General features: G+C 41.1%; 4 protein-coding genes and 10 non-coding genes across 16 annotated transcripts; 13 read left to right on the plus strand and 1 right to left on the minus strand.

The window, feature by feature from the left end:
* Positions 1-1661: 1661 nt before the first annotated feature.
* Positions 1662-8035, plus strand: LOC147159821 (histidine ammonia-lyase-like). The gene is made up of 7 exons (XM_086058266.1): positions 1662-1959; positions 4073-4147; positions 5081-5182; positions 5583-5635; positions 5823-5981; positions 7245-7313; positions 7399-8035. The coding sequence occupies exons 1-7, from the start codon at positions 1944-1946 to the stop codon at positions 7453-7455; spliced, it is 531 nt and encodes a 176-aa protein (XP_085914392.1). The 5' UTR covers positions 1662-1943; the 3' UTR covers positions 7456-8035.
* Positions 7471-11319, minus strand: nfyba (nuclear transcription factor Y, beta a). 3 transcript variants are annotated; one of them, XM_086058263.1, is made up of 7 exons: positions 11158-11319; positions 10119-10209; positions 9897-10027; positions 9617-9814; positions 9223-9301; positions 9053-9132; positions 7471-8945 (listed from the first exon to the last, which is right to left on the minus strand). In XM_086058263.1, the coding sequence occupies exons 2-7, from the start codon at positions 10207-10209 to the stop codon at positions 8913-8915; spliced, it is 612 nt and encodes a 203-aa protein (XP_085914389.1). In that variant the 5' UTR covers positions 11158-11319; the 3' UTR covers positions 7471-8912. The 3 variants fall into 3 exon arrangements, with proteins under 3 accessions (XP_085914389.1, XP_085914390.1, XP_085914391.1); XM_086058264.1 differs by having other exon boundaries at positions 11133-11208; XM_086058265.1 differs by lacking the exon at positions 11158-11319 and adding an exon at positions 10859-11124.
* A 4098-nt stretch (positions 11320-15417) lies between these two features.
* Positions 15418-16544, plus strand: LOC147159823 (nanos homolog 3-like). The gene has a single exon (XM_086058262.1). It carries the CDS (start codon positions 15627-15629, stop codon positions 16284-16286), a length of 660 nt encoding a protein of 219 aa, XP_085914388.1. The 5' UTR covers positions 15418-15626; the 3' UTR covers positions 16287-16544.
* A 2577-nt stretch (positions 16545-19121) lies between these two features.
* Positions 19122-20136, plus strand: LOC147159824 (nanos homolog 3-like). Its single transcript, XM_086059816.1, has one exon. The coding sequence runs from the start codon at positions 19220-19222 to the stop codon at positions 19883-19885; it is 666 nt and encodes a 221-aa protein (XP_085915942.1). The 5' UTR covers positions 19122-19219; the 3' UTR covers positions 19886-20136.
* Positions 20137-21418: 1282 nt separating this feature from the next.
* On the plus strand, positions 21419-21501 carry trnal-cag (transfer RNA leucine (anticodon CAG)). Its single transcript has one exon. It is a non-coding gene; the product is annotated as a tRNA-Leu (tRNA).
* An 867-nt stretch (positions 21502-22368) lies between these two features.
* trnal-cag (transfer RNA leucine (anticodon CAG)) lies at positions 22369-22451 on the plus strand. The gene has a single exon. It is a non-coding gene; the product is annotated as a tRNA-Leu (tRNA).
* A 283-nt stretch (positions 22452-22734) lies between these two features.
* trnal-cag (transfer RNA leucine (anticodon CAG)) lies at positions 22735-22817 on the plus strand. The gene has a single exon. It is a non-coding gene; the product is annotated as a tRNA-Leu (tRNA).
* A 97-nt stretch (positions 22818-22914) lies between these two features.
* trnal-cag (transfer RNA leucine (anticodon CAG)) lies at positions 22915-22997 on the plus strand. The gene has a single exon. It is a non-coding gene; the product is annotated as a tRNA-Leu (tRNA).
* A 102-nt stretch (positions 22998-23099) lies between these two features.
* Positions 23100-23182, plus strand: trnal-cag (transfer RNA leucine (anticodon CAG)). Its single transcript has one exon. It is a non-coding gene; the product is annotated as a tRNA-Leu (tRNA).
* A 277-nt stretch (positions 23183-23459) lies between these two features.
* trnal-cag (transfer RNA leucine (anticodon CAG)) lies at positions 23460-23542 on the plus strand. Its single transcript has one exon. It is a non-coding gene; the product is annotated as a tRNA-Leu (tRNA).
* A 102-nt stretch (positions 23543-23644) lies between these two features.
* On the plus strand, positions 23645-23727 carry trnal-cag (transfer RNA leucine (anticodon CAG)). The gene has a single exon. It is a non-coding gene; the product is annotated as a tRNA-Leu (tRNA).
* A 283-nt stretch (positions 23728-24010) lies between these two features.
* Positions 24011-24093, plus strand: trnal-cag (transfer RNA leucine (anticodon CAG)). The gene has a single exon. It is a non-coding gene; the product is annotated as a tRNA-Leu (tRNA).
* A 466-nt stretch (positions 24094-24559) lies between these two features.
* On the plus strand, positions 24560-24642 carry trnal-cag (transfer RNA leucine (anticodon CAG)). Its single transcript has one exon. It is a non-coding gene; the product is annotated as a tRNA-Leu (tRNA).
* Positions 24643-24746: 104 nt separating this feature from the next.
* On the plus strand, positions 24747-24829 carry trnal-cag (transfer RNA leucine (anticodon CAG)). The gene has a single exon. It is a non-coding gene; the product is annotated as a tRNA-Leu (tRNA).
* The last annotated feature ends 101 nt before the right edge of the window (positions 24830-24930 follow it).

Genomic DNA, 24930 nt, shown 5'->3' on the forward strand with positions numbered 1-24930 from the left:
TTGTTAACAAGCGTATGAAAAACGAGAAAAAAAAATATTGTACATTTAGAACAGATATAACATTTGTGATTAATCGTGAGTTAAGTCATGCGATTAATTACAATTTTAAAAAAATATTGCCTGACGCCCCTAATTAAAAAAAAAATATATATATATATATATATATTTTTTTTTTTATAGATGTCTAGGTTTTCATACTCTTGTTAACAAAAGTGGATATTTTTTTTCAAACTAATAGAAATAGTTCAAATGAATTTTTTACGTTAAAGTGGAAGTCAACCTTAAACATTTCTTGACAATAATATGTTATATATGACCTCACTAGTCCAAACATTACATTCTGATTCATATTACATTTGTGGAAAAAATAAGCAAAATCCAGCCATTTTTATCTATCTCAGGAGGGCGGCCATTTTGCCACCATCAATTTTGCTCAGGGTTCAGGTAACGACCAATCACAGCTCACCTGTTTTCTGAAGCAGAGCTGTGATTGATGTCATCTTCGGTCGACAGCAAGTGGCAAAAGTATAAAAACGGCTGGATTGTGCTGCTTAACTCATATTCCACTAACGCAATATTAACCAGAATACCATGTTTAGACCAGTGGGGCTGCAGAGAACATATTATTGTCCAAAAAAAAATTGGGGGTTGACTTCCCCTTTAAAACTCATTCACTGCCATCAATTATTTTTTTTAAAAGATAGTTAAAAATTAGGGGCAAGAGGCGTTTTTTTTTTTTTTTTTAATTGTAATGAATCACACATTTTATATCTGTTCTAAATGTATAATAAAAAATCCTAGGTTTTCATACTCTTGTTAACAAAAGTGGGGGGAAAAATGTTCAAATTTATTTTTGACGTTTATAGCCGTCAACGGGAGTGAATGAATACAAAAATAAAAAATAAAATATTATAAAAAATTTGGGGCGTCAGGCGAGTCAGTTTTTAATTGTAATTAATCTCATGACTTCACTAGTTAACTCGCGATTAATCACAAATTTAATATCTGTTCTAAATGTACAATAAAAAATTCTAGGTTTTCATATTCTTGTTAACAAAAGTGGAAAAAAATGTTAAACTAATAGAAATTGTTTAAATACATTTTTGACGTTTATAGCCGTCATTGGCAGTAAAGGAGTTAAGTCCACCATGTCAGTAGCAAACATACCCTTTTGATTGCTAATGACATTCTATTCATCCCAAGATGATAAATGTTGACAAATGGTCAGAATTAGTTTTCATTTTGTTACCACTGTTCGCATGTTGTGTTTCAAAAGTAAATACTATTCTCGTAGGTTAGATTGAAGGTGTTTTTTGTTTTGTTTTTTCAACGTCGGTGAGGGTGTGTGAGGCTCTTTGGCTTATGTTCAGTGAGAATTACAAATATTTAATCAGCAAAACGGTTCTGCAACACTTGCTGCGGCGTGCAGTGTGGGAGGACGCGCCGAGTAATGATGGGATGCAGAACACTCCACGCCTTGTTATCAGAGGCCTGGTACCAAGTGGAGCGGCATCTGGAGCATTAAGGAGTGTGCGCGTGTGTTTAAGGGAGGTGAAGAAAAAAAAGAAAAAAAAAAGTTGTGTCAGGGAGTTCTGGGTTGAAGCAGATGCGACTTTCCTCTGCCTCTGCTTTGACTGTGGGGCGCTTAGCTGTCAGTTCTCCTATTTCGGGGTCACGTTGCCACGCACCAGAGCAGATAGGGTCAAAAGTGAGGGAGGAGGTGATGTGCGCGTATAGGATAGCATTCACCAGAACGCTATTGGGCCGAGAGACCTCCGAGGAATCAGTGACAGAGTGATGCCTCTATCTTTGGCTGATGGCGAGCTCGCTTATCTGCAGGCGCTATCACCGCAAACTGTTGGCAAGATCCACAGCAGACGTCCACTGTTTTGTCCGATGAATGCCTGACTCTTTTCACGGCCACGCATCTTAACAGCAGTTCCATGTTCGTCGCAGATGGTACATATACTTGGTTTTCTGACGACTTTTTTTTTTTTCTTGAGACGGCAAATTTGAATGGCTAATAGTAAGGCTCATCTGGAAATGGTTAAATGTAGTACTGCAAGGATTTGCTGTCGTATGCGGGGCTCCCTCTAGTGGTATGCCAAAGAATCACTGAATTAATTGTATGCAACTTTTCGTTATAATGCTTTTGCATTTAAAAGTGTTTTTTTTTTCAAATTGTATTTCTTTTTTATTAATCTTTATGTGCAGTATATTTCAACTAAATCCTTTAAGTGTGTGTGTGTGTTTTTAATTTTTTATTTATTTCTTTTTTAATTATTTTTGCTGTATTTAAGCGCAGTGTTTATTTTCAAACTGTGTGTAATGTGGCAGTGGCTAACAAAAATATTATGCTGATGATATGAATAATTTTTAAGAAAAAAAACTTCTTTGTCTCATTTTTGATGAATACTCGGGCCTACAAAGCAACAGTTTTTTAATGTTGGTCATGAAAGTGGTACTTTGAAAGAGCTAAGCAGGTGAAATTGTATTAACGAGACTTGCTATTTGCTATTTCTTTGTAATGATCTTAATGATCTCTTTATTCAGTCCACTCATTTAATTTGAGAAAATGTGCATTGGTGGCCTGTTGCTTTTAAATTTGGGAATGTGTATGTGTTGAAAATTAACTCGTGCCATTAGACCTCCTGTTAAATGGTAGTCAGTATTTAACTGTTAACTAACTGATTAACCCGAAATAAAGTTGAACTTTTGCTTATCCTGATGGACAACATTAACTCATTCACTGCCATTGACGGCTATAGACGTCCAAAATTCATTTGAACTGTTTCTATTAGTTTAACATCTTTTTCCACTTTGTTAACAAGAGTATGCAAACCTAGAATTTTTTTGATTGTACATTTTTGAACAGATATAAAATTTGTGACTAATCGTGAGTTAACTAGTGAAGTCATGCGATAAATTACAATTAAAACATTTTAATTACCTGACGCCACTCATTTTTAATAATCTTTTTTTTTTTATCGCGTCAGGCGTCGTAATTAATCGCATGACTTCAATAGTTAACTCACGATTAATCACAAATGTTATGTCTGTTCTAAATGTACAATTTAAAAAAAAATCCTAGGTTTTCATACTCTTGTTAACAAAAGTGGAAAAAAATGTCAAACTAATAGAAATAGTTCAAATGAATTTTTTGACGTCTATAGCCGTCAATGGCAGTGAATGAGTTACGGTGAGGTGACCTGATGGGGGGCTGTTGACGCACAATTTTGCATTCTGACAGATTTGCTGTTATTTCCAGATGTTTCATGGTACTTTTGTTACTGTTTAGAGGAGAAGATCCTGTCCACGATGAATAAATGCGGTAACAACTTGAACTCAGGCGTAGTTTGCTGTTATTTATAGTGTGATACGAACACAAGAAGGGGATGGGAGGGGTTGCAAGCAGACAGGCGGCCTGATGTTGAGTGATGTGTTAAAACGTTTGAAAAGAAAGGAAACTCTTCAGACACAAGATAGATGCACAGCTGGTTTGCGTGACACGCTCTGGCACTGTGTAGTCCGTCCGCTAGTGGCGTGGGGAGACACCGAAGTGGGTCGTGTATTCCTCAAGTGGGTGCGGCTCAGGAAGCTGCAAATGGAGGCTTCCCGAGCAAAAAGTCCAAGAGCGGTTCCTGTGGTTCTATAGGAGGAAGTGCGGTTGCGTCCCAGGGGCAGTGAGGAAGGACCGCCTAGAGGAATTTTAATAAATATTTAAGTTACTTCAGTCCACTTGCAGTGTTTGTCCCGGGGGAGCGACAAGGAGGGGAACGAACAGGAAATATGACATTTAAGTTGCTTGCATCCACGTACTTACATGTTAAATGTCACTTCCACAAATCAGTGTATCAAATATCAAAACAATAGCTCATCTTGTGGGATTGATTTAAAGTAAGGCTTTTGTGTCTCTTTGGAAGTCTTTTCTTTCTACTTCTTTGACTTGCTTTGAAATAGGCAACCGTCTCCGGAGCCTACAGAATGTGTGTTTCTTGTTATTTATACACAAATGTAATCTGAAAATCATATTATTCTTTTTTTTAATTTTGTTTTATGTGGGTCTTGCCAGTTTCTCTCTGTGGATGGCAACAGTCCGACAACAGCAAATCTGGTAGCTTTGGGCCGAGGTTTGTTCAAAATAAAGGTGAGTTCGCTCATTTATTTACTAGATTTTCACCAAGATCAAGATAATGAGTGCTTTGCAGCTTCATACTTCACACTGTGTTAAAATGGCAGGTTTCAAAACATTTCCCATAACCTACTGTACACAACTCAATTGGGGGGGAAAAATCCTAATCTTTTCAAGAGGGGAAGTAAAAATAACACGTGTGTACACGGTTGTCTTATAACCAGAACATGTTCACAATTAATCTCATTCAAACCCATTTGAAATGGGAGTCAGCGCACACCTGCGACCATTTAAAATGCCACTGATAAACCCCAAATAATGTTCTGATGTTCTAGTATACTTTTCCGAACGGTGGAAAGCTTTATTTTGGCTTGGTCACAAAACCCTTGGCATTTGAACGGGGCTGTGGAGACTGCTGGGGCTCTACAATAAAATCTACACAATTTAAAATAAAATAATATAAACATATTAATCAGTAATTAAAAAAAAAAATAAGAGCATGAAAAATATTTCAAATAAAATCTACACCTTTTTTTCATGTTAAAATCTATGGGATTTTAAAATTCTGCCTGTTTTCTTTCTTTATTTATTTATTTATTTTCCTAAATTTAAATAAATCAGAGATGAAATGCCAATAAATAATTCCATATATAAGCATACTGTATGTTGAAATCAAAGTGCCACATTTCCAGATTAAACACATATTTTTATAATCAGTCCAAAAAGTGATTATATACTTAACTGACCACCCACGCCCCCACCACCCCCGCCCAGATTTTTCATTTGACTCCACCCCCTCCCCTCAGTTAACCCCAGAGGCAGTGGACAAAGTCAATAAATGCAGAGCAGTGATTGATGGCTTTATAAGGGAAGGCAAAGGTATTTAGTCTTAAAGCCCGTAACTTGCTGTGTGTGTATGTGTGTGTGTGCGTGCGCGTGCGTGCGTAGGTGTGGGGCCTCCGCTGAGCGTGGAGAGGATCAACATACTGGCAAAAGGCTACAGTGGCATCTCCATGGAAACCCTTGATGCCATTATCAAGGCCTTCAACGGTACACCGCCACCTTTTAAATCCCATCATGTTGTCGCCTGTAGGGTTTTATACGCACACACATTGCCAGTTGCAATAGTAACCACATGCACAATTAGTGAGACACAATCTCTATTTGTAGTATTTTGGTTAACCAAAACGTCTATAGCCGTCAATGGCAGTGAATGAGTTAATAATGCATGAACTGTATATACTTTTTGTGTTTTACATATCTTTTTATTTATTATATACTTTACAAGTACTGTACATGATTAACTCAACGTGGTCAGCCTAACCCAAAAACCTCCTTTGCACCTGGCTGGCTGTAATTCACAGTATGTCCACAGGGTAGAAGTATTTTCACTCCATGAACTCAAACCTGCATGCTGGATCCTGAACTTGACTTCAGCTGGTGTTTGCAGAGAGCGGGGAGATCATATCTGGAGGGAATTTCCATGGAGAGTATCCTGCTAAGGTACGATGATGTCATAGCCAATGATGCATCCGATCCGTAAATTCTGTTTGGGTTGGCAAGTAAGAATATTATGTGAAATAATATGCATGATGAAGTTTGGGCAGTAATTGAGCAATTTCTTTCCAAGCACAACATCAATCCAATCAAATCCTTTGACTTTACTATACCTCCATTTGTGCCGTTTCAGGCGCTGGACTACCTGGCCATCGGTGTGCACGAGCTGGCCAATTTAAGCGAGAGGAGGATCGAAAGGCTGATGAACCCGGCTCTCGGCGAGCTGCCGGCCTTCCTGGTCAAAGATGGAGGCTTCGTGATCCCACACTGCACCGCAAGTATTAGCACAGAGGTGGGCAAACCTTTGTCCTTAAGGGCCACATTTGATTTCAAACAGGCAGATGCGCTTTCACAATTTCTTTATTTACAATAAAAATAAATGTACTAACCAATGGATCAAATGGGATAAATGAATAGTTTGCTTCAATGATACAGTTGATAATTCATTCACAATTTAAAATGATAACATTTGAAATTAATGTATTTGAAACGAGCCAATTGTTATGAAATGAAAGTCAAATGTAAAATTAACTCATTTACTGCCATTGACGGCTATAGACGTCAAAAATTCATTTTAACTATTTCTATTTGTTTAACATTTTTTTCCACTTTTGCTAACAAGAGTATGAAAACCTAGACTTTTTTTTATTGTAAATTTAGAACAGATATAAAATTTGTGATTAATTGTGAGTTAACTAGTGAAGTCATGCGACTAATTATGAAAAAAAATCGCCTGATGCCCCTAATTTTTTGTAATATTTTCTTCTTCTTAAAGTAATTTTAATTATTTAAAAAACAATTTTTTAATAATCTTTTTTTTTTTAAAGAAGAAAATTTTAATAAAAATTAGGGCCGTCGGGCGATTACATTTTTTAATCATAATTAATCGCATGACTTCACTAGTTAACTCTTTTGATCACAAATTTGATATCTGTTCTAAATGTAGACTTCACTAGTTAACTCACGATTAATCACAAATTTTTATATGCTATAAATTTACAATGATTTTTTTCTAGGTTTTCATAAAAAATCTAATGAAATGGGATTTTTTTTTTTAACTAATAGAAATAGTTCTCATGAATTTTTGACATCCATAGTCGTCAATGGCAGTGAATGAGTTAATAAATTTCCATTGTGCAATTTTAGAGGAGAAACAGCTACACTACAGTATTTCGGGCCAAAACCTCCTATGTCACACTTTTCTCTAAATTTACCTGTAATATTTTTTGTCAAATCTATACTATTGTTAAATCCACACGTGGGGGTGATATTTTTTTTATACAAATTATTGCCCAATCTAAGATCTTGAAAATGGCTGGCTCTTGACCATGCAATGTTAAAAGTTGAACAAAAATGCCGTTTTTGGGGTCTCCTGAAAAGTGATGATTTTGAAGGTACAAGGATTCCGCCTGACATCATAATTTCAAATAATCTTAATTTACTTTGTTACGAAACAAATAGTCTTCACATTTCATCATGAAGCCAGTCATGCCTTTCTAGACCAGTTGATTTATGTTAAAAATGCTTTTAGGCTAACAAATTGTCTTCTCCCCAGTGCTTGGGAAAAGACCGCATCATGAGCTCTGATATCGAGGCGGCACATGCGCTCCTCAGGCAGCAAAAGGCAAGTTTGACCCAAACAAACTCAAGAACTCAATATTGAAGATAAACATATAGTATATATATGTGAATTATGTGACTGCTTCCAGGTGTGGATTGAGATTCAACCATACATGGACGAATACAGGAACAAGATGAAAGAATGAGACACAACAGAGGGGAAAATTACAACTTAAATTTTATTTGGGGCGTTATTCTATAAATAAAAATACTGTCAAGTTCACACACGTCACACATTTGAATTTATTCAAATGAATTGGGAAATACGAGCACATTAAGTGGGTGAATTTACACCAAACGGAACAAAACAAAAGCGCTCTCCATCTTGAAGTAAATTCCGCGACAAGTGGCAAAAAAAAAATACACTTGTGGTAGCCCACTACTTCACGCCTCACTTTTCCAGAGGGGAAAAAAAAAAAAAGTATCAAAGCAAACACGCTACTACACATGCATGCACCGAAGGAGTTTGATCAATAATTACATCACGTGAAGATAATGTTTTCAAATAAAAAACACGCCCAAGTAGTTTGCTTGAAATCCTAAGCATTTGGTACCACACAGATAGACTAGGGATGCACGATAATATCGGTGACCGATAATTATCGGCAATTATCGACCAATTTGACGTCAAACGGATCATAAAGAAATCTGACGATAATTATCAAACAATTTGACATCATACATATAAACCAGATAATAAAGAAATTTGCAGATAATAATAGACTTGCCACGTTGGTCCACCTGTTGTGTTTGCGGCTCAGGTTGTGCCCAACTCCTCAACCCTTCCCCTCTGCTATGGTTGTGTCGCATATTTGTGATGTCATAATGTGCGCGACCTCGTGTTCGCAAAAGATGTATCATGGCAATATCGCCAGTGTGGGCTTTCTTTTCTGTGTTGCATTTTTAAAACATGACAATGAGTTACTGGTTGTCTTTGAAGCAGAGATATCAATCAAATTCAGCTTCATGGTGCTTAACAATGTATTTTTAACATGTTAAGACTTATTGAAAGACTAAAGTATAGGGGTGTTAGAAAAAATCGATTCGGCAAGATATTACAGCGCGCAATTCTCGAAACCATTCGATATGCGGCCGAATCGATTTTTAAACATCAATTTTTTAAGGGAATGTTCAACAAAACGTCTTACTTAGGGTTGGGATTAACACTATTGATTTGTGTTTTCTAAATTTGAGTTATATAAATTTGAGTTAATAAATCGCAATAATCAATTCATAGATTTGTACCGGGATTAATCGAATCGAATCCACACTAAAGTATATTTGTACTCAAGTTAACTTTACAAATAATTATCGTCTTACGTATCGGTTATCGACGTCGGCACTTTCTAATTGACTGGTTTATCAGTATCGGTCGAAAATAGCATTATCGTGCATCGCTACGTTAGACCTTTGTTAATGTGATGAAGCAGGACTCGAAACTACTGCCTACTCAACAGGTATTGATTTTATCTGTACATGAATGGTTGCCGCAGCAGACGCCGGCACCCTGTCCATCTTCCTCCATGGCCTTTTCCCACCCGTGCCCGCTTCATCTGTCAAGCGCCGGCCACTTTTTCACGCTGGAGGTGGTGGTGAGGCCTTGTCATGAGAACTGGATCTGCTGTACGGTGGGAATCTGCACGACAAGTACAAGCGGAATATTATGGAACGCTCACTGTGCGGAAGGCCATCAAGTGTAGCATTATTACATGCGTGTTATTTAAGAAAACGTTGCTCGCATACCTGTTGATATGAGGTGGTGTACACCATGACATTTTGCTGCTGACCATCGGCTGTTATAATTCCTGCTGGGAGAGGGTTGGCTGCAAAATGACCAAATTGTTCAACGAAATTTACTTTGAAAAATAGCGGCGGTACAAAAAAATATATATATATTTTAAAGGCAAACTTACCGAAGCTATCGTCCGTGAGCTCCTCTCCGAGGCTATCGCCCACAGACACGCCGGGCATGCCCTTCTCCCCTTTCATTGCCTGGTGAGTAAACAAATGCAGCCTATTAAATGTTATGTATCATAATAACCCGGCGGAATGACCTGGCCGGGGTTTTGAACCCACAAACTCCCAGTCTTTAGGGCGGACACTCTACCACTAGAGCCACTGATCTGGTAGTTAGCCAGTTTACACCCAGTCATTAACCTGAGTAATACAAAATCAATATTTATCCAATTACTCTTGATTGGCTGATAAAAACATTTTTTTGGATAGCTGCAGCGGTGCAGCCCTATGAGTAATTGTAATAATAATGATAATAAATAAATAAGCAGCCGTTTGCGCATTGTCTCTCACCTCTCGGAACTTCTGCAAGTAGAGTTTGAGTGGCTCCACGTACATGTCGAAGCCCAGCGTGGACATGGCGAACAGGATGTCCTCGCCGTTGATGGTTTTGCGCTTCTCCTGGTGGCAGCGCTCGCTCGCCTCGCTCGTGATGAAGCTGATGAACTCGCTCACGCACTCCTGCACGCACTCCTTGGCGTCCTTCGCGATCTGCCGACGGGAGACGGATTGTCGCGGTGGTTTTCTAAACGCGCCGCGGGATGTAAGCGATTCCGGCCCCGGGGGAACGAACCTTTCCCGTTTGCGGGACGGCATTCTTCATGATGCGAGCCACGTTGGCGATGGGGAGATAGATATCCTGCTCTCTATAGTTCTCCTTCACGCCACCGTCGTCATGGTCATTCATACTTTCGTCACCGTCATCTACAAGATTAGAAACAGTTGGGAATGTTTACATTGGACTACCATGTCAGCTCCGGTTTCAAAGACAAGACCGAGGTTCAAACGTATTTACCATCTTGCTGCAGCACATAGTGCGAGGACGGGATGTACTCCCCAGCCATGCCCAGCTGCGAGGCGTCGGTCGTGGCACTGTCTCCGTCCATCTGGAGAAGCCACAAACACGCATTGTTACCTTAAATATTAAATGTGCTCAACTGGCATACACTATGAGAGCTGAATTGGTTGTGCATGGAAGTAGACTGCCACAATTAGTGATGATGCTAGACAGGAGAGTTACAATATACTAACTATATTCATGATACGTTTTAAATATAAATCAGTTATTTGCCATTTGTGCATGCACATCATTGTACCGAGAGCTCAGCAACATATAATGCACAACAATAAACCTAGGATGGAGAAAACATGCACGGTTGTGAAAAAAATCAAGACAAGGATAAATGACTGCAGCCGGTTACGGTCATTGGTGAACAAAAGGTTAGCAAAGTGTGTCATTCAGATGTAGCCATTTAAAATTAAATGCTTGTCAACTGACCGCACCCATCGCCGAAGAAATATCGCCCCATTTGGAAATTAAGCTTATTTTCTTTTCTGTTTTAAGCATTGCGTTTGTTTTGCAAATAGTGCACAAAAAGACCCGCGAAAAGCACGGCTGCTGTAGCTACAGCATGCTAACTAGCAGCTAGCTCACTCGCGAAAACAAACAAACAGTAGTTTGCGAAAATTTGCCTGATTGAAAAATAACAAGTTGTTGTATTGCAGGATTAAGCCGGCAATTCGGCCTTCCGTTACCTTCGGTAGGCAAACCCGCACGCACACACGGCGTCCATTGCGTAAATGGACATTTCACATCCACGGTAGCCAAAGCGTCGGCCCTGTTTCTTTGTCGGGGAAGAACGTGGCGGCGGCCCGAGCCCTCGTTTTAACTGACAATTATCAAGTTTCGCCGGGGAGATACTTCCTGGCGAGCGGACGACAAGATAACAAAATGAGCCGGCTGACGGACATTTCCATTTGAGCTAACGAGGAATCGGTTAGCAATCATTGGCCGGAGCCAGACACAGACCTACAATGAAGCCCTGGTTGGTTACCTTTCTGAGACGGCTGTTTGGTTGGACAGAAAATGGCTGCAAAAGGACCAGTCCCAGCGCGGAGCCACGGCTGCGCTACCGGCTCTGGCCAGCAGAGCGTCACGCCGCGTTCACGGACTCGTCGCAAACTCGTTCCTCACAGTTACTCTCCACTTCTAAAAACAAGGCACTAAACCCGTTTCAAGCGTAAAGAGGGCTGCGCAGACGGTGCATTTGTGATATGCCTTATGCGTGGCGTAATCTTTAGTCGCTGGCTCCATCAAATGACGACAAAGAAAAATACTAACGTAAAAACAGGATTCTGAAAATGTTCAGAAGTGACGTCATTGTGACGTATGAAGCCTTCAATCTCGAGAAGTAGTTCACGGGTCAGCGCGATTAATCAACAAACAAGGGAAATTTGCTATTGTTTTAGTGGTCCTGCTGGAATTAATTTCCCGTGACAAATATTGTTTATTCATGGAATATATATACATTTTTAAACGTATTTCCAAGATATCACACGTCATAGGCCTGATTGTCACAGTGATGCTATCCTTCCCCACTTTTATTTAGTTGCTAGAATGCTTCGAAGCATACAGCAAAATATGGAGGTAAATATGGTGCAAAAGTAACTTGTACCTGTAAACATTTTTTTATTTTTTAGTAATATACAAACACCGTGTGGAACAGCTTAAACGTTGGTTGACATGCAGAGTGGGCAGAAAGAAAGAAGTTTTTGTATGAAGGTAATATTTATTGTACGATCATAGCTCGTAATCCGATGCTAGCTTGCTCATCTAATTTTGTTAATTGTCACGAAAACTGAACACATTGAAGTCACGATTTTCATTTCAAGATTTGAAGCCTACCTTTGGACTGTGACTTTCTGTCCTGAATGCATTTCCTTTTACCTGGGCCATTTGTATTGTCAGAGCTGAGACCGTGTAAACATACGATCAATAGCTTGTCCCAGCACTTATTTAATGTCTTCAAAAAACTACCTGTATACTTAAACTGAGATATATTAAACTCGACACCCTTTCATAAGATGTGAGTTCATGATGACATATTTGCCGTTTTTATTTCAAAATCTTATATAGTACACACAGTATCCCACGTGTTGTTAAAACAAGTTTTGCAGTGAAATTCAAATGGCCGTTCTTAACACTTGTAAACATGCACATTGGCAAATAAAAAATAATGCAAAGGGGTCGAGGTCTTTTTTGGTGCATTCACAAATCACCATGGTGTATAAAGATAGTATGGAGGTAAATATGGTACAAAAGTAACTGGTACCTGTAAAAAAAAAAAAAAAAAAATCTAAAAAATACCTCATAAACTGCTGCTTAGTGCTTAGATGTGAAAATTACTATAGAGCTACAGAACCCTATTGAATGTTTACAAGATAACCTAAACCTATAACCAAAAGTGGACAGTACTCAGCTACTTGTATTTGACTAACATTATATTCAAGTATATGTACTCTTACGATCATAATAAAATGAAAACAAAACGTTTTCACTGCAAACGAATCTTTAAAGCCGCTACAGGTATGTTAACCTCAACCCTTTATCCCCTGTGTTTAATCATTTTATTTTAAATATTACAATTTCTTGATAAATGTCAGTATTTTTGCAATGTATGCTTTGCAAAGTAAAAAAAAAAAAAAAGGCTCTTCACTCTTAGTTTACTCATCACTCACAGTACTCAAATATTTGTGCAAGTATTTTTTCTGCTCTTTTAATTTCTACTTAAGTTTAATTTTCCAATGTAACATTACTCTTATTTGAAAATAACTATTGGCTATTCTGCTTTTGAAATGCTAGTCTATCTGTATCACTACGATGTGAGCAGTGTCACTGTCACCTAGCTACTTTAACAAAAGTAACTAGGTCAAATGTTAGTTGATTTATTTTTAGTTAAATGAGAATAATCTCATACGTTTCAAAATCTTCCTCAGAAGGTGGAGACAACTGCTGGAGACAACTGCTGAAGCATCAGTGAAAAGGATGACCCACTCCATCAGCAAGCAGCCGAGAGACAGGAAATGACACCTGGGAGGGGGTATTCCATCAAGCCGGATTAAGGAAAAGACGGTTTTATTTCGCTGAACCCGGCTTTTGTGTTATATAAATTCCAACTCAGTAACCATGGTGATTTATGCTGCAGAAAAGGCTGGCTCATTTCAATAAACCTGGCTCATTTTAAGTCAGTGTTCCATTCCGTCAATGTGGTTTATGTGAATGCCGACTCGGTAACCATGGAAATGTATGCTGCAGACCTAACCTGCTCCGGAGCAGGTTAACTGTCAAACTTAGTTTAGCTGTTTGTCAAACAACGTCAAAAGTTGTTCTGTTTGTGAGAATAACACTGCTCTCGTTTTGCTGTCTTTTGACATCATTGATCGCAATTTCGCCTATCGACTCATCGGGGCTTCTTGTCTACCCCGAGAGCGTGTACAAAGCCAGGCTATGCAAGCCTGGCTTACGTTAGCCTTGATTAGACGCGGCTGGAATGGGTTAGTGGAACAACTATGGTGTTTACTTCCAGCCTGGCTTTTTTTGGATGAGCCTCGCTTTCTTTAGCTGCGTTGATGGAATACCACCCTCTGATCTTCAAATCAAGGTTGACACAACCACAGCAATGGATGCTGTGGACATCAAGTACAACATTTCAAATGATGCACAATATTGTTTATTGAATGATACATGTTGTTATTTGATCTGACTATTTCAAATAACTCTAAATATGGATTAAATTGTACTCCTTTAACATTTCAAACTCAAAATTGGAAGACATTTAGAAAGCATAATTTCTTCACTTTCCCAAAGGTGATTGCAGTGAAATTCTATTTGTTGGACTTCACAGCCGCTTTGAAGCAGGTTTGATGCCACACCATGTGCCACCGTCTAGAGATGGATCAAGAAGTAGCTTTGATTGACTGCATGCTGGCATCTGTGCAACAGAATGGTCGGGTCAGCATATTCATACAATAAAAAAATAATCATAGCTTCCTTGCTGGGTCATTATCGAAACACAGTCACTGACATTATACGTAAATCGGTTAAACGTTTAGCTTTGTTAGCCAGAAAAAAACGAAGATTTTGTCACATCTTAATATCAGAAATAGTGGTAATACTGATAGACACAGACATTGTTCATAAACGACCTCGACCCCTTTGCATTATTTTTATTTGCCAATGTGTATGTTTACAAGTGTTAAGAAGGACCATTTGAATTTCACTGCAACATTTGTTTTAACAACACGTGGGATACTGTGTGTACTGTATAAGATTTTGAAATAAAAACGGCAAATATGTCATGAACTCACACCTTATGAAAGGGTGTCGAGTTTAATATATCTCAGTTTAAGTATACAGGTAGTTTTTTTTGAAGACATTAAAGAAGTGCAGGGACAAGCTATTGATCGTATGTTTACACGGTCTCAGCTCTGACAATACAAATGGCCCAGGTAAAAGGAAATGCATTCAGGACAGAAAGTCACAGTCCAAAGGTAGGCTTTAAATCTTGAAATGAAAATCGTGACAATTACCAACATGAGATGAGCTAGCGAGCACCGGATTACGAGCTATGATCGTACAATAAATCTTACCTTCATACTAAAACTTCTTTCTTTCTGCCCACTTTGAGTGCTCTGCATGTCAACCAACGTTTAAGCTGTTCCACACGGTGTTTGTATATTCAACCATGTTGAAATGTTCACGCCTGGGACGTCCTCTTCTTCCAAAATGACGCGTAAATTGATGTGGCTACTCTTGTTTGTTTGGAATTACGGATTTGTGCATATTAATGATAAAAACGTGGCATCGTTTGAGTTCAACCCACTGTCGTTCGCTCAACCAATGAGGTTGAGCTTTAGCCCGCCAAAATCCTCCAGAGCCCGCCCTCTTCTTCTACGAGTACAAATCACGGAGCTCTACAAGTACGAATCAGTTTAGCGCCATCTGTAGCGAGAGATTTGGTGCACCACTTGTGACTCCTAGTGGCGACTTCTTTAACAACGTGTTGTCATTTCTACAGGTACAAATCACGACTTTTACAGATACAAATTTACACATTTTTCTACAGGTATTTTTTTTTTAAATACAACTAAAAACATTGTTTTTACAGGTACAAGTTACGTTTGCACTTTATTTACCTCCATAGCAAAAATATATTGAAGTTGGCAACACCGACGAAAAGTCTGCTCTTGTTCACGTGCACTGCTGAGCCCTGACAACAATCCGCAGTGTGGCACCGCGCCACAGGATGGCGTCTCTTGTTTTTGTTGTGCTTATTCAGCAATTTGTACTTTTCGCCAGCAATGATTTGAGGCTTTGGATGTGCACGCTTAGTGCACGTGCATGACACCTGGTCGTTATTGTTTTTTTTAGTTTCCTTTGCATAAAGTAAGCTAGCCACTTGCTTTGCGACTGCGTTGTGTCTGAAAACGCCACAACTTCAGCAATTTGGTTTGGAAAACCACCATGGAGCGTAACAGCAAATATTTCCAGCCTTGGAAAGACTACATGGGTCTGTCGGATGTCATCCGACAAATCTTGACGGCGAACACCTCCACGCAGTCCCGCCCAGCGGCCTCCACAGTTCGACACTCGGACGATGACATCGCCGTGGCTTTCGCGTCTCTGCGCATGGACGCGTTTGCAGAAAGAAGCGAGTCCGAGGCCAAAGGTGCTGCAGCTGCTCGTGCTGAAGGTCCGACCCGAGGCTTCTCTTACTTCGCGCGGCACTCAGTTGGCGGCCAATGGGAGCGGTTGACCGTTTTTGGCTTGGGAGGAGGGAGCAGCCGGTTGACTGTTTCTGGCTCGGGAAGAGGGAGCAGCGCCCCGCGGCATCGCACGAAGAGCGCACGTCCGCAGAGACCCGAGCCTCCGCCTCATGCAGGTGCGACCGTGAGCCGGTGCGCTTTTTGTAAGCAAAACGGGGAGACTGAACTGATCTACACTTCTCACTGGCTGAAGAATCGTGCTGGCGACGTCCTTTGCCCCTTTCTGCGCAAGTACGTGTGTCCACTGTGCGGCGCCACTGGCGCCAAAGCCCACACCAAGAGATTCTGTCCCCTCGTCCCCAGCGGGTACACCTCCATTTACGTGAAATCCAGACCTCGAAGATCGCCTGACGTTTGACTTTGACTGTCACCTGCGTGCGTTTTTTTGTTCACAAACATGCATGTGTGTGTTTTCTGTTTTAAACTTTTGATGCATGAAGACGTTGAAGACGTGGTCGGCTCGTTCCTTCCCCGTTCTTGTTTTGTGGTGTGCAAGCTTCTTTTCAGGATGATGCACGTGACCTGAAAAAGTTAAAGCTCCTCTCTGTGTGTGGAGGAAAAAGTGTGTGTTAATGTTTAACGGCACCCAAATAAAGTGTCTTGGTTGCAAACGTTACCCTAGTAGTTTTCTTTAAACCGCACATGCATGCACACACCAGGATACATTTGATATATAATGTTTTTAAAGGGGAAGTCAACCTTAAACATTTCTTGACAATCATATGTTATATGTGACCTCACTAGTCAAAACATTACATTCTGATTAATAAGTTTTTGAATTGCCTAGTACCTGGCAATTCGATTCGATACCGATTAATCCCGATACAAATCTATAAATTGATAATTGCGATTTTTTTAAAACTCAAATTGGAAAATACTAATTAGTAAATTTGTACATGTACACTGTTAGATTTGTATGAACATTTATTTATTTATCTGAAACTTCGGGCTTATAACTGAGTCACTGCATTTAACAAACAGTTTGCAGTCTGTTTCATGTTTGAACAGCACTGACATAAAATATTAAGGCTTAATATTCCATTAATATAATATTCTTTCATGCCTAATATGTGAATCCTAACCCTAAGTAAGACGTTATGTTGAATATTCCCATAAAAAAATTGATGTTTAAAAATCGATTCAGCCGCATATCGAATCGATTCGAGAATTGCACGCTGTAATATCGCGATATATTGCCGAAATCGATTTTTTATAACACCTCTACTGATTAATATTACATTTGTAGAATATGAGTTATCCAGCCATTTTGCCACCTGCTGTTGACTGAAGATGACATCAACTCTGATGTCATTTTCACTCGATATTCCACTAATGCAATATTACCCAGAATGCCATATGTAGGCGCATATGTCATGTGGTGTGTGGAGAAAATGGCACAATTAAGCATGCTCAAAACACAAAGTACAGCAAGCAGGAAAAGCTCAATAAAGGTTTTGGATGGAATGAATTCATATTTGGAAAAAGCCAAGTCTCAACGAGATTCCATCCAGCAACTGGCGCGAAACGGAAAATAACAAACAATGATGGAAAACATCCTCATACAACAAAGTTCATCAACCTGGGTTCAAAACAGAACCAACTTCACACGCAGTATTTTCCTCAACAACCCATCTCAAATACAAATACGCGTAATGTGGAAATGATGATGTTCTTGGCATTATGAGGAAGCAAAATGAAATAACAACGCTGCAGCCTCGCAGCTTTACCAAAGCGAGAGATTTCAGTATTTGATGGAGAACCGTTGCAATATCACACATTTACGAAGGCGTTTGAAAATGGAGTGGAACGAAACGCGACAAATCGCCGCCTGGCCAGCCAAAAAGGACCAAAACGGTGAGTCAAGTTTCGACTCCAGTGTCGGCCCCACGAAAACTCACACCAGTGAAAATCATTCACAATTCACCTCCAGGAGGTATTCAACAAGACCAAAGCCATGTCGCTCCCACCGCATCGTACCTATGACTGTGCCATAGAGCTGATTCCAGGTTCCACCATTCCCAAGGGACGCCTATATTCTGTTTCAGGACCAGAGAAGGCGGCCCTGAAAGAATACATCGAAACTTCCCTGAAGGCTGGACTGATTTGTCCTTCGTCATCACCAGCGGGAGCGGGTTTCTTTTTTGTGGGGAAAAAGGATGGTTCCTTACGGCCTTGTATAGACTATAGACTCCTTAATGACATTACAATCAAAAACCATTACCCCTAACCTCTGACACAATGCTTTTACCTAAGTACCCTGACTGAATGGAAAAAAATCTGTTCATCTACCTTACAATAAATTAAACCAAAAAACAACCGACCTTTTTAAGAAAAAGCCGTCAGGATGGCCGAGCGGTCTAATGCGCTGCGTTCAGTTCGCAGTCTCCCATGGAGGCGTGGGTCTTTCTTTCTGCCCACTTTGAGTGCTCTGCATGTCAACCAACGTTTAAGCTGTTCCACACGGTGTTTGTATATTCAACCATGTTGAAATGTTCACGCCTGGGACGTCCTCTTCTTCCAAAATGACGCGTAAACTGGTGTGGCTACTCTGTTTGTTTAGAATTGCGGACTTGTGCATGGGTGTCATTTGAGTTCAACCCACGGTCGTTCGCTCAACCAATGAGGTTGAGCTTTAGCCCGCCCAAATCCTCCAGAGCCCGCCCTCTTCTACGAGTACAAATCACGGCGCTCTACAAGTACGAATCAGTTTTGCACCTTTTGTAGCGAGATAAATGGGGCAAAACTCACGTCACTGGACAGCAGCAGAAAAAAAACACTTGTGACTCCTAGTGGCGACTTCTTTGACTACAAGTTGTCATTTCTACAGATACAAATTTACACTTTTTGTACAGATACAAAAAAAAAAATCATGACTTTTACAGGTACAATTTTGTTTTTACAGATACAAATTTTACACATACACATTTTTTTTTTTACAGGTACAAATTTATTTTACAGATACAATTTTTTTTTTTACAGGCAAACATTTTTTTTACAGATACAAATTTAGACTTTTTTCTACAGGTACAAATTAAATTTTTTGCACAAGTTAGTTTTGCACCATATTTACCTCCATACGTCTCTTGTTTTTGTTGTGCTTATTAAGCAATTTGTACTTTTCGCCAGCAATGATTTGAGGCTTTGGATGTGCACGCTTAGTGCACGTGCATGACACCTGGTCGTTATTGGTTTTTTTAGTTTCCTTTGCATAAAGTAAGCTTGCCACTTGCTTTGCGACTGCGTTGTGTCTGAAAACGCCACAACTTCAGAAATTTGGTTTGGAAAACCACCATGGAGCCTAACAGCAAACATTTCCAGCCTTGGAAAGACTACTTGGGTCTGTCGGATGTCATCCGACAAATCATGACGGCGAACACCTCCACGCAGTCCCGCCCAGCGGCCTCCACAGTTCGACACTCGGACGATGACATCGCCGTGGCTTTCGCGTCTCTGCGCATGGACGCGTTTGCAGAAAGAAGCGAGTCCGAGGCCAAAGGTGCTGCAGCTGCTCGTGCTGAAGGTCCGACCCCAGGCTTCTCTTACTTCGCGCGGCACTCAGTGGGCGGCCAATGGGAGCGGTTGACTGTTTCTGGCTCGGGAAGAGGGAGCAGCCGGTTGACTGTTTCTGGCTCGAGAAGAGAGAGCATCGCCCCGCGGCATCGCACGAAGAGCGCACGTCCGCAGAGACCCGAGCCTCCGCCTCATGCAGGTGCGACCGTGAGCCGGTGCGCTTTTTGTAAGCAAAACGGGAAGACTGAACTGATCTACACTTCTCACTGGCTGAAGAGTCGTGCTGGCGACGTTCTGTGCCCCTTTCTGCGCAAGTACGTGTGTCCACTGTGCGGCGCCACTGGCGCCAAAGCCCACACCAAGAGATTCTGTCCCCTCGTCCCCAGCGGGTACACCTCCATTTACGTGAAATCCAAACCTCGAAGATCGCCTGACGTTTCACTTTGACTGTCACATGCGTGCGTTTTTTTGTTCACAAACATGCATGTGTGTGTTTTCTGTTTTAAACTTTTGATGCATGAAGACGTTGAAGACGTGGTCGGCTCGTTCCTTCCCCGTTCTTGTTTTGTGGTGTGTAAGCTTCTTTTCAGGATGATGCACGTGACCTGAAAAAGTTAAAGCTCCTCTCTGTGTGTGGAGGAAAAAGTGTGTGTTAATGTTTAACGGCACCCAAATAAAGTGTCTTGGTTGGTAAACGATACCCTAGTAGTTTTCTTTAAACCGCACATACATGCACACACCAGGATACATTTGATATATAATGTTTGTCAAATGGCAAAGGGGAAGTCAACCTTAAACATTTCTTGACAATGATATTTTATATGTGACCTCACTAGTCAAAACATTAAATTCTGATTAATACGTTTTTGAATTGCCTAGTACCTGGCAATTCGATTCGATACAGATTAATCCCGATACAAATCTATAAATTGATAATTGCGATTTTTTTAAAACTCAAATTGGAAAATACTAATTAGTAAATTTGTACATGTACACTGTAAGATTTGTATGAAAATGTATTTATCTGAAAATTCAGGCTTATAACTGAGTCACTGCATTTAACAAACAGTTTGCAGTCTGTTTCATGTTTGAACGGCACTGACATAAAATATTAAGGCTTAATATAAAAAGGAGCAAAGCGGTGAGTCAAGTTTCGACTCCAGTGTCGGCCCCACGAAAACTCGCACCAGTAAAAATCATTCACCGCATCACTTCCACAGACCTCCATGCCCTGATAGACTCTGGTGCAGATGAGAGTCTGATAGACTGGGGGGCTTGTGAGACATTTTAGTGCGAAGACTGAGCCGCTAATTAAGCCCATTAAGGCGAGGGCACTAAATGGTAGTGAGTTATTCACCATTACACACATCACCGATGTACCAATTATACCAATGAACCAAACCAAAAAACAACCGACCTTTTTAAGAAAAAGCCGTCAGGATGGCAGAGGGCTCTAAGGTGGTTAGTTCAGGTCGCAGTCTCCCCTGGAGGCGTGGGTTCGAATCCCACTTCTGACATTATACTTTTACCTGACTGAATGGAAAAAATGTCTCTTCAGTTACCTTATTTCAATGAACCAAACCAAAAAACAACCGACCTTTGTAAGAAAAAGCTGTCAGGATGGCCGAGCGGTCTAAAGCGCTGCGTTCAGGTCGCAGTCTCTCCTGGAGGCGTGGGTTCAAATCCCTCTTCTGACATAATGCTTTAACCTGACTGAATGGAAAAAAATGTCTCTTCAGCGACCTTATACCAATGAACCAAACCAAAAAACAACCGACCTTTGTAAGAAAAAGCCGTCAGGATGGCCAAGCGGTCTATGGCGCTGCGTTAAGGTTTCAGTCTCCCCTGGAGGCGTGGGTTCGAATCCCACTTCTAACACAATGCTTTAACTTAAGTACCCTGACTGAATGGAAACAATTCTGTTCATCTACCTTACAATAAATTAAACCAAAAAACGACCAACCTTTTTAAGAAAAATCCGTCAGGATGGCCAAGCGGTCTAAGGCGCTGCGTTCAGGTTGCAGTCTCCCCTGGAGGCGTGGGTTCGAATCCCACTTCTGACATTATGCTTTTACCTGACTGAATGGAAAAAATGTCTCTTCAGTTACCTTATTTCAATGAACCAAACCAAAAAACAACCGACCTTTGTAAGAAAAAGCTGTCAGGATGTCCGAGAAGTCTAAAGCGCTGCGTTCAGGTAGCAGTCTCCCCTGGAGGCCTGGGTTCGAATCCCTCTTCTGACATAATGCTTTTACCTGACTGAATGGAAAAAATCTCTTCAGCGACCTTATACCACTGAACCAAACCAAAAAAACCGACCTTTGTAAGAAAAAGCTGTCAGGATGGCCGAGCGGTCTAAGGCGCTGCGTTCAGTTTGCAGTCTCCCCTGGAGGCGTGGGTTTGAATCCCACTTCTGACATTATGCTTTTACCTGACTAAATGGAAAAAATGTCTCTTTAGCGACTTTATACCAATAAACCAAACCAAAGGTCGCAGTCTCCCCTGGAGGCGTCGGTTTGAATCCCACTTCTGACATGCTTTTACCTGACTGAATGGAAAAAATGTCTCTTTAGCGACTTTATACCAATAAACCAAACCAAAGGTCGCAGTCTCCCCTGGAGGCGTGGGTTCGAATCCCACTTCTGACATAATGCTTTTACCTGACTGAATGGAAAAAATGTCTCTTCAGCGACCTTATACCAATGAACCAAACCAAAAAAAAACCGACCTTTGTAAGAAAAAGCCGTCAGGATGGCCAAGCGGTCTAAGGCGCTGCGTTCAGGTTGCAGTCTCCCCTGGAGGCGTGGTTTTGAATCCAACTTCTGACACCATGCTTTAACCTAAGTACCCTGACTGAATGGAAACAATTCTGTTCATCTACCTTACAATAAATTAAACCAAAAAACGACCAACCTTTTTAAGAAAAATCCGTCAGGATGGCCGAGCGGTCTAAGGCGCTGCGTTCAGGTCGCAGTCTCCCCTGGAGGCGTGGGTTCGAATCCCACTTCTGACACAATGCTTTTACCTGACTGAATGGAAAAAATGTCTCTTCAGCGACATAATACCAATGAACCAAACCAAAAACACAACCGACCTTTGTAAGAAAAAGCCGTCAGGATGACCGAGCGGTCTAAAGCGCTGAGTTCAGGTTGCAGTCTCCCCTGGAGGCGTGGGTTTGAATCCCACTTCTGACACAATGCTTTAACCTAAGTACCCTTACTGGATGGAAACAATTCTGTTCATCTACCTTACAATAAACTAAACGAAAAAACAACCGACCTTTTTAAGAAAAAGCCGTCAGGATGGCCAAGCGGTCTAAGGCGCTGCGTTCAGGTCGCAGTCTCCCCTGGAGGCGTGGGTTCGAATCCCACTTCTGACATAATGCTTTTACCTGACTGAATGGAAAAAATGTCTCTTCAGCTACCTTATTTCAATGAACCAAACCAAAAAACAACCGACCTTTGTAAGGAAAAGGTGTCAGGATGGCCGAGCGGTCTAAGGTGCTGCGTTCAGGTCGCAGTCTCCCCGGGAGGCGTGGGTTCGAATCCCACTTCTGACACAATGCTTTAACCTAAGTACCCTTACTGGATGGAAACAATTCTGTTCATCTACCTTACAATAAACTAAACGAAAAAACAACCGACCTTTTTAAGAAAAAGCCGTCAGGATGGCCGAGCGGTCTAAGGCGCTGCGTTCAGGTCGCAGTCTCCCCTGGAGAAGTGGGTTCGAATCCCACTTCTGACATAATGCTTTTACCTGACTGAATGGAAAAAATGTCTCTTCAGCTACCTTATTTCAATGAATCAAACCAAAAAACAACCGACCTTTTTAAGAAAAAGCCGTCAGGATGGCCGAGCGGTCTAAGGTGCTGCGTTCAGGTAGCAGTCTCCCCTGGAGGCGTGGGTTCGAATCCCACTTCTGACATAATGCTTTTACCTGACTGAATGGAAAAAATGTCTCTTCAGCTACCTTATTTCAATGAACCAAACCAAAAAACAACCGACCTTTGTAAGGAAAAGGTGTCAGGATGGCCGAGCGGTCTAAGGTGCTGCGTTCAGGTCGCAGTCTCCCCGGGAGGCGTGGGTTCGAATCCCACTTCTGACACAATGCTTTAACCTAAGTACCCTTACTGGATGGAAACAATTCTGTTCATCTACCTTACAATAAACTAAACGAAAAAACAACCGACCTTTTTAAGAAAAAGCCGTCAGGATGGCCGAGCGGTCTAAGGCGCTGCGTTCAGGTCGCAGTCTCCCCTGGAGAAGTGGGTTCGAATCCCACTTCTGACATAATGCTTTTACCTGACTGAATGGAAAAAATGTCTCTTCAGCTACCTTATTTCAATGAATCAAACCAAAAAACAACCGACCTTTTTAAGAAAAAGCCGTCAGGATGGCCGAGCGGTCTAAAGGTGCTGCGTTCAGGTAGCAGTCTCCCCTGGAGGCGTGGGTTCGAATCCCACTTCTGACACAATGCTTTAACCTAAGTACCCTTACTGGATGGAAACCATTCTGTTCATCTACCTTACAATAAACTAAACGAAAAAACAACCGACCTTTTTAAGAAAAAGCCGTCAGGATGGCCGAGCGGTCTAAGGTGCTGCGTTCAGGTCGCAGTCTCCCCGGGAGGCGTGGGTTCGAATCCCACTTCTGACACAATGCTTTAACCTAAGTACCCTGACTGAATGGAATAAAATTCTCTTCAGCGACCTTATACCAATGAACCAAACCAAAAAACAACCGACCTTTGTAAGAAAAAGCTGTCAGGATGGCCGAGCGGTCTAAGGCGCTGCGTTCAGGTCGCAGTCTCTCCTGGAGAAGTGGGTTCGAATCCCACTTCTGACATAATGCTTTTACCTGACTGAATGGAAAAAATGTCTCTTCAGCTACCTTATTTCAATGAACCAAACCAAAAAACAACCGATCTTTGTAAGGAAAAGCTGTCAGGATGGCCGAGCGGTCTAAGGTGCTACGTTCAGGTCGCAGTCTCCCCTGGAGGCATGGGTTCGAATCCTACTTCTGACATAATGCTTTTACCTGACTGAATGGAAAAAATGTCTCTTCAGCTACCTTATTTCAATGAACCAAACCAAAAAACAACCGACCTTTGTAAGGAGCAGCTGTCAGGATGGCAGAGCGGTCTAAGGCGCTGCGTTCAGGTCGCAGTCTCCCCTGGAGGTGTGGGTTCGAATCCCACTTCTGACATAATGCTTTTACCTGACTGAATGGAAAAAATGTAAAATGTCTCTTCAGCTACCTTATTTCAATGAACCAAACCAAAAAACAGCCGACCTTTGTAAGAAAAAGCTGTCAGGATGGCCGAGTGGTCTAAGGCGCTGCGTTCAGGTCGCAGTCTCCCCTGGAGGCGTGGGTTCGAATCCCACTTCTGACATTATGCTTTTACCTGACTGAATGGAAAAAATGTCTCTTCAGCTACCTTATTTCAATGAACCAAACCAAAAAACAACCGACCTTTGTAAGAAAAAGCTGTCA

Source organism: Leptonotus elevatus, chromosome 17 (genome assembly GCF_054856555.1).
Source record: "Leptonotus elevatus isolate MCC_2025b chromosome 17, RoL_Lele_1.0, whole genome shotgun sequence".
NCBI lineage: Eukaryota > Metazoa > Chordata > Actinopteri > Syngnathiformes > Syngnathidae > Leptonotus > Leptonotus elevatus.